The sequence below is a fragment of the Apostichopus japonicus genome, chromosome 3, assembly GCF_037975245.1.
Source record: "Apostichopus japonicus isolate 1M-3 chromosome 3, ASM3797524v1, whole genome shotgun sequence".
Taxonomy (NCBI): Eukaryota; Metazoa; Echinodermata; class Holothuroidea; order Aspidochirotida; family Stichopodidae; genus Apostichopus; species Apostichopus japonicus.
The window spans coordinates 8,541,820-8,551,004 of record NC_092563.1 but is presented as its reverse complement, the minus strand read 5'-3'; the positions used below and the strand labels follow the sequence as shown (position 1 = coordinate 8,551,004).

Here is a 9,185-nt window from a genome sequence, read left to right as displayed (position 1 = left end):
TCTATTAGGCTTCTTCTCTCTACTGCTACCAGGATGTAAGAGACCACAGGGACTCGCACAACTCTTTAAGTTGTGATGACCTCTGACCCTTACTATGCCTAACTGTTATCTTGCCAGGAAATAAATACACCAGTGCATGAGAGGAGTTGAGAGACAGGACTGATTGATCGTGTCGATAGGGGTACATGTGATTCAAGAAGATAGATGTAAAGATTAGCATCGTTTGGACACTTCAAATGGGACCCCTCCCCACCCCCCCACACCCTCCCCCACATTCAAATCATATCCCCTCCTGGCAACGGAAATGAACACTAGTATAAATAAACCGATACAGATATTTATACACGCTGTGCGTGTAGGCCTATATACAATAATATAAAGCTGGCCATTCTCTGATTGTTACTCCTTGATTGAATTTCCCCAACCTTGCCCACCTTGACTTAGAGGGTGGCCAAGCTCCTGATTCACAGTCATAGCTACTATCGAACAAAATGGACGAAAGCAATTTATCTCAATCTGGTGATGCAGATGTATCATTAGCTGCTAATCCAACGTTTGTGAATGTCGCACAACCTGTCAACAAAAGTCTGGGAAAAGTGCTTGCCCCTGCCATATGTATGATCGCTTTTGTTCAGGATCATGTAAATGTGGCAATGTGTATTCGTATAGTCTGAGGTTTTTCTCCCATGCTGCTCCATATCTAATCCTACTGGTGACATTGGACAGAACATTGGCAGATGGCTTCTTGAGAGGTGTTGAAGTAACTGGATCAGGAGTATCTGTAGAGATTACATAAAACAAGAGTTACTAGATTGCAAGTATCCTGCTATAGCTTCTATGGCTGTGACTAAAAATATACCTTTTGTTTAGAACTTATCACACTTATGCAGCACTGGAAACTGATATTTCAATTTAAATGGTGTCATTGAGTTTAGAGGACATTGAAGTTACAAGTATGTTGGTGAAACCAAGACCACCCTCAAGAAGCAGTTCTAGTCACAAGTCAATACCATGAAAATGGAGACTCCAGTAGGGGAACACTTTCAGCTGCCCAATCATACCATTAAAGACATGTCCCAACAGGTAACTGAATTCGTAGACTAACCATCTCAGACATAGTACACCACAGCAGAGATAGAGAGAGCGGACGGAATGCCCTAGCACCATTCAACTGAATGGGCTCAATATACAGGAAGGACATGACTAACTTTATCCTGCTCCATCTCTGTATTCTGCTATAGTTTATTCACCCTCTCTCCTTACTTAATCCTCGCTTTGTACTCCACAGTTTATCTAAATACCTCTGCTTTCACTGACTCCTTTTGTTCAATACACCATTAACTTCTTTCTTTGTGTTCACCATGTCCTCTCTGTTCCAGGCTCTATTGTGTCTCTTGAATTTACTGTTACTAGTCAGTTTGCCTCTAAAGAAGATCCTGATAATAATCAGGCCCACTTACTTTTATAAATTTTCATACACATGTATGCTTTTTAGTGGATGAGCAATATGCTACCATTTTTTTCTTTTCTTTTGGAATTTAATGAGAATGAAATTGTATTATTTTTCTGATCACATCAGATCAGATAAGATTAGCACTGCTCTTCCAGTCTGTAATTCATGCAAGGATAAACATATAAATTTACCTTCTCCTTTCTGAGTGTCAACTGATCTTTCTGTGGTGACAGCTGCTGAGAATGCCTCTGTTTGACTTTCAGCATCTTTCCGGAAAAGATGCATTTGAAACCTATACAATGAAACCAAAAAAATTGTCCGTAAATCATATAACTGAAATAGTAATTTTACTGTACACCCCAAGCTTAATTGTATGCATAATGAATCTGGTAATGACCAAATCATTACAAACATACATGTTTTTATCATACCTACCCAAGAAAAAATATGAAAGAGAAAAGTAACAAACAAACACTTAGGCATATTTCAATAATAACATATTGTTAACCCACATTGATTTAAACCCAGATAAGGATGAGATATTCTTTCATACTCTTCTTCAACATATCCATAAACCGCGGTACCTTTCAAGAATTGTAAGGATAATTTTGTGTTGCCCAACTGCTTGCCCAACAACTTGAGCTCACATGTCAATGTAAAATTTACTATGTAAACTTCCTGTCTTAGTGAACTGATTGGTTTCATATCGCTAAAAGATGTCCAGTCTTTTGATCAGAGTTTGATGTACACTCATTATGTACCTACTGTGTAAACTTCCTGTTTATGTGAGCAGTTGGTTTCATGAGTGAGAATTGAGATGCTAGCTTACACCATGACATAAGCCTACCATTGTGAAAAATTCCTGTTTACATGAATAGCTTGATTTCAGACTACCATTAATTTAACGCTAGATTACTCTCCACAAGAGATAGTTTCGGCCACCAAATTTAATAGATATTATAATTTTTGAACACTAAACATCAGATCATTCACAAGAAGCTGAACAAAAACAAGCATAGTATATACTGACTATATATAAAAAATATGATAACTTAGCACATCATAAAGTATGAGCATCAGGCCTACACAAAAAAAACTTTCTTACCCCCAGGCATGGCTATATAAAGGTTTATATAGGTATAGCTATATGTACTATGGTCCCTCAATTTGTGAGGCTAATTTACCTAATTTCTTGCATAGCAGTTGGGTTCCTTCAAAAATCCCAAACACAGACATGTACACATGATTGCTGGAATATTGGACAGACAGTCAGTAGATAACAATATAACACCCTGTTGCCCAAATGAACCATTAAAACTTGATTGCATATATGCTGGCTGAGGCTGACCTTAGAAAAACCTAAGGTCTAGTTGCATACGCAGCGGTGTGAAAACATGTGAATCAGTTAGGAGTGATTCTAAATTATTTATGTAGATGCATTATTTTTATAGGAAAAATTGCAGGTCCATGTGGTTGTACTTGTACAGCACAGTAGGCCTTCCTCACTGGTGTATATTACAAAATTAGGGAATACAGTTACTATGAACACTAAATTCAGATACTTATTACTAATACTATAGGCCTTAGTCCTATGTTATATGCCCAGTTAATTATGACTGGGCATAGGTGAGGCTTTTCTTTCAAATGCTCATTCACAAGAATTATTCTTCAAACAAGGACAGCTGATAACAATTTAGAACCTGAAGGGGTGGGGATGAACAGATCACCTAGGCCTAGTGGTTAGAAAATATATTTCCATCAATTTGTTGAGGCAAAAACAGTTTACTTTTTGGTGATGAGAAGGCCCAGCTTTCCATGGCATAAATATGAGGAGTGAAACTAAAGACCCCCAGTCCCTGTCAGTCTTCTTTAGGAAGGATATTTTAATTTTTAACTGTATACAGTACAAAATGGCTATTCTTACAACTAGTCGTAAGAATAATTTCCGACTACGCATGGGCAGTTGCTATTTTTGTGATTAGGAGTACTAATTTTCCGACGATGAGTAACAATAACTTCCGGTTAGGGTTAGGATTGAGGTTTAGGGTTATGTTTAGGGTTACCTCTACTACATGCGCAGTTGCTTTATTTACTGCACTTGAATTTGCCTTTGTCGTAAGAATAGTTTATAATTGTTACGACTAGTCGTAAGAAACGGCCTATACAGTATCCTCATGACAAGCATTCACAAACAGTGATGATGATGACTCAGTAATACAACTTACTGCTATTTTGTGCTAGGATATTAAAGTATGATAAGGTTAGCATACGCTAGGTCCATTGGAAAAATAATGAATGATAGGCCTAGTTACAAAGCCTAGGCTCATCAAATCATGTATGTTACAAATACAATAGCATAGACACTGCGAAGTTCGAACACCTAAGCCTTAAAATACCCCAAAAACTATCTTCATTTTATTGACAGATATGTACGTACATACTTGCGCACGGGTCATTTTGGAGAGGAAATAACTGTAGCTTCCTGGTTTTTAGTGATATTGGCTTTCGCTTGTAGGTTATCATGGTGAAATCGTGTATTTCTTAGGGGTGTCCGAACTTTGCAGTTTTCTGTACTTCGCAATACTGACAGTTACCTAGGACAATACCCTGTAGTACTACTATGTACTAGTATTACCCTATACGGGTACCGTTGTTTTCCGCACACGTTACTTTCCGCTGAAACAAAACGGTGTTTTCCGCAAACAAATTTGTCAGCGGAAAACAACGTTTTTTTCAACGGAAAGTACCGTTTCTTTTTGGGAGGAACAGAATGACTTACTGAAATTATTAGGCACATGGAAGGATTTAGGAAGATGGATAAGATAGGATTTGACTGTAACAGGATAAAATGTAGCTTCGAGACTAGATTTAGGATACAGTAGCTAAGGTTGTACTTGTAGCTTAGGCTGTAAGGCTTACTTATACAGCCATTTTATTTCCAGCGAAAATCAAAGATACCGCCTTTTACACCTTTTTTTTTAAACCATCATTACGCGGACCGAATATTTAATACTTAATTAGATACTCAATCCTTCATAACGCGGGCGTCCCTTTGCCCAGTATTATATGCTTCTTTAATAATTCGTAATTACGAACACCCCAAGCCTCCTCTAAATTATAAGCAGCTTAACTTTTCTGACATGAACTCAGTCTAACCATCCTTGATCGACGTTCTTTAATACTTTCTCATGTTATTTTAATCATCCTGCCTGAATTTGGTATCTCAAAATTGCGGAAAAATATTGTGTACAGGCAAGTGAAAAATCGGTGTTTTCCGCAGAAGAATTTTTTCAGCGGAAATCAGCGGAAAGTAACGTATGCGGAAAACAACTGAAACCACCCTATACAGTTTTAGCCTAGCTTAGCAAATCATTACCTTTTTGTGTGATCCTGAAGCAAATGTTCTGCGAAATCTGCGTTGCTAACAGAAGTCAAATCGTGGACATGTTTGTAGAGTTCTTTCTCCATTTGCCAGTTTACGTAGGAACGTAGAAGATAGATCTTCGTGGCATCTCTTCGTCGCTGTTGTTCCTTTGCACTGCTGTTTTTGTCAGGTCCATGCAACAATGGCTTTCCTCCACTTGAACCTATACGCTCGTTCCAGGATAAGGTCGTTTTCTTTCGCCCGATTCTCCTTGCCCTGATCCCTTTTCCATGATTGTCACTATACTCTAGTCTAATCGAATGTATTTGTACGAAAATCGTACAGTATTCTTTACTCAAAAGGCACACAAACAACAAACTATCGCGTACGAAAATCCTTTGCGGTAAACAGTACAATAATCTGAAATGCTGTGCTATAACATTATGTGTGCATGGGTACGGGCTTGTTACGCATACGCTTGCCTGTGCTATTCACTGATCTAAATTTGCCACCGAGGTCACGTGAGTTTTAGGGGTCCCATTAAACCTCGCTGAAACCTCGATAATGCCAGCGCCCTCAAAAAAAAGTCTACGAGCGATATCGCCTTTAATATTCTTCAATAAAGACATGCACATTGTGAACAATTACAAACAGCTGGTCAATCATGCCAAGCGATATATTTAAAAAGAACACCTATGACGTTTATTGGGGTGGGGAAAGGGGCTATGGTGTGGTTGGGTTGGGGATGGGTGGGGGGATTGGATTTTTAGAGAGGTTATCAATTTCTTCCTCCATCTTGAATATTATGTAGCAAGTATGTATATATACCTGTTTCCACTTGTACAATCTGATACATATAATGACAATAAAAAGAAAGTACAGGGGAAAATATTTTGGGAAGTTCTATCCAAAGCACCTGCATCCTAACACCTGCATTATCAACATATACACAGCAATAACGGCATCTTTGTTGTTTCATTACTGTGATATACGTTTCAGTTAAAAAAGGCAGCAATTATTGTGAAGATCTTTCTAAGGAATCAGTATTGTAAACTTAAATTGCCATAAAAATGTTGAAGAGAACGTTAAACCTCAACATGACCTTGCAGTGTATTGCAGTGTATATCATTCACTGAGCATTTGTCTAAGGTGGCTATATGGTTCCATGTTAATTCATTTTTTGCTTTTCAATTGAGTTTTGCAAAATTCCGGTGCCAGTAAAAAGTTTTTCGCGCGGCCAAAGGTTGCCGGCTCCCTGCTGTAACGTAGGCACAATTTGCACTAGTCATTGTTTTGGGTGTATCAAGATGGCGCGAGTGACTTTCAAAACACTGCAAAGCGTATTGTTGTCAGCAGGTGCGATGTGGCTTTTGGGTGTAAATTTCTATTGTCACAAACAAGTAGGTTATATCTGCTGTTTACGTGTTTTTTTGGCTCTTCTGCCAAAAGGAAATGTCAGTCAGTCAATAGTTAATATGGCAATTTATTTGTTAGTTTTTTCTTTCGTTTTCTTTTCCTTTGCTAAATTCGCGTTGGCATTGATAATAGGGTTGTTTTGGGTGTATCAGGAAGGCGCGAGTGTCCTTCAAAACACTGAAAGGCGTACTGTTGTCAGCAGGTGCGATGTGGCTTCTGGGTGTAAATTTCTATGGTGACCAACAAGTACGTTATATCTTTTGTGTACGTGTTTTTGGCTCTTCTGCCAAAAGGAAATGTCAGTCAATATGGCAATGCATTTGTTAGTTTTTTCCTACTTTTTCTTTCCTTTGATAAATTCGCGTTGGCACTGATAAAAGCAAAGAGTTCATTCATAGTTACAAACATTCATAATCACAATTTAAGATCCTCTACTGCAAGAAACCTGCACATTACAGGCGGACACACTAGTTTTTATAATAACCGTGTTCCATGCATTGCCGCAAAAGACTGGAACAAACTAGATCAAAGAGTAAAATCAGCTAAAAATCTTAACCATTTTAAACGCCTAGTATCTGATTTTGTTAAGGTCTACTTCACTTTATTTTTACCAACTTTCTTAATTTTCTTTACTCTGTACACGTTTTAACTATTTTATTAAGCAGTATTTATGTATTTATGACTGCTTAAATTGTCATACATTTTATATTATTGTATGTCTTATTAGAGGGCCTCGTGGAAGATTAGCTATTGCTAAACGAGCTACCCTCTTAAAATAAAGTTGAAATAAATAAATAAAATAAAGTAACATTGGCAAAGTAATACATTATGTAATACATAAAATCACTTTGAATGAGGGAATTATAGAATAAGGTCATGATTGTTTTATCCACTCTGAGGTTCTTCAGTTTTCTCAAGAAAATATACTCACCATTTTGACAAATTTCTCCGTTGAACAAGATGACACTACGGGAGAAAATGAAATGTTTGACAACTTTATTACACTTGTTTAGTCTGGTAGTTGCTGATTATTCCAAAGCAAGGCATGAAGTTGTCTCAAGCACTGAATACTCTTATACGTTGATTTATGTCGTGAATAATACCAAAAAATGGTGACTTTATGCCCTATGTTGTAGACCATTAAAAACCACTTCGATCAGTTCATGTTGTTAATCTAACGAACTTTTAATTTTGGAGAAATGACCTTTTAAACATCTGAAGTTCATCAATTAAAGTGACTGGATTATATAGTATAATACACAAGTGTAGGTCAGTTCCTCGGATCAGGGAGTCCCTGCTCAGATTCATCACAAAATGCAATATACAAAATATACAGGCCAAAGACATTTGTAACCTCAAATAACATAGTATAATGCATTCCAATATAGAGGAAAGGTCATCCATGCTTTGCTGTTTTTATTATGTTAAAAGAACACGTTTTAGTTTTTAAATTCTTTAGTGATTTGATTTAAAATAAATTAAATGTAACATGTAGGGCCTTATTTTGCATTAAGTCAGCCTAAAAGAGCATTCCAGATATTTAGCATAGTTTTGAAAGCTTAATATCTCGAAAGCCGGACTATACCATTTAGCAATACCTCTCCTTTTCTCTTTCCTCAGACTACATTATCAGCTTATCCATTGAACCATAAGGGAGCACCGTTGCTTAGCAACTGATGGAAATGGTTATTATGAACGAACCTTAAAACACGGCTTCAACGAGGGTTTGCTACAATATTCCCTCACCACCATTTCTTACCAGAAGCTTGCAATGACTTTTGTTCTGGGCATGTAGAAGGAAAACAAAAGGGACAGAACAAAATTTTATGGGGAACCACCACTGTGATTACCGTCCACGCTTGATCAACCTGTATTGTGTTTTTGGTAACAAGTTTGTATACAGTTAACCGGTCTTTGGTGGTTTCTGTCTATAAGAAAACCGTTAATATAACAGCAATAACAAACAGGTAAATGAAAGTAATTAAGACAAAAAGGGTCAATCTTGCAACACCCAATGTCACCCCAAACAGACCATCGTATCAGAAAACCCACAAACACCTCTTATTACAGATAGATAATTATATGATTTATGCATTGACATTGTTGTTGTTGGTTGTGTTAATTAAACTTCCAAGAAAGCTTGTCACTGCTTCAAACTACCAATTATTCATTCTTAAGAGAAATCGGTACATCGCCTACTAAAACACACACTTGAAACTGTGTCAGCAAAATTACGAACAATTTCATTTCGGCAAAGATTTCCCTTTTTCTCATTTTCTCGATTTTGTTGTACCGATTTGTATGGGTCAAATTCGTTCAGTTCATCCTTATTTGTGTTTTAGCAAAACACCAAAACTATGGAAATTTTTGAAATAATGATTACGTCATAAGAACATCTGAAAAATGAACCCATTTTAATTGAAAAACCGGTCGCGGCTATTGTTTGTTTTTTCCCACTTAACATAGAAACCACATTGAGTGGTAATGCCGTTTACCCCCCCCCCTCCCACCACTCTCCTCACCCCACAATTAAAATCGGTCGATATAAATGTAGATAGATGACCCTCAGAGAGTGACATTTCTTCATAACTTCTGAATTGTTGCAGAGTGTAGTATCGGTACAGTTTACCACCTGGAAAACTTGTAGGTGAAGAATAAAACTGTGTAAAAGTAAGTTGGCCTGACGAAGAAAGAAAGAAACCAACAGGGGAAGAGCGGAGATGGGAGATAAACAGTGGAGGGACAAAGAGAGGATTAAGGGAAGGGGGTAGGGAATAAACTGGAGAAGGACAAAGACACAAAGGTGTGGAGGAAAAAAGGGTGGAAGAGAGCTATGAGAAGAGGAGTGATGGGGGGGGGGACAGGGGGAGAAGGAGGGGGGCAGTCACGTCCTTCCTGAATGTTGAGCCCATGGGGTTGAATGGTGCGAAGGCGTTGCATCTACATCCTCTC

The 9,185-nt window shown here is 37.7% G+C and overlaps 1 protein-coding gene across 2 annotated transcripts; it reads right to left on the bottom strand.

The window, feature by feature from the left end:
• Positions 1-273: 273 nt before the first annotated feature.
• Positions 274-5,426, bottom strand: LOC139962095 (uncharacterized). Of its 2 annotated transcripts, none has more exons than XM_071961968.1 (3): positions 4,830-5,426; positions 1,645-1,745; positions 274-779 (listed from the first exon to the last, which is right to left on the bottom strand). In XM_071961968.1, exons 1-3 carry the CDS (start codon positions 4,919-4,921, stop codon positions 577-579), a joined length of 396 nt encoding a protein of 131 aa, XP_071818069.1. In that variant the 5' UTR covers positions 4,922-5,426; the 3' UTR covers positions 274-576. The 2 variants fall into 2 exon arrangements, with proteins under 2 accessions (XP_071818069.1, XP_071818079.1); XM_071961978.1 differs by lacking the exon at positions 4,830-5,426 and adding an exon at positions 3,891-4,641.
• Between the last annotated feature and the right edge of the window lie 3,759 nt (positions 5,427-9,185).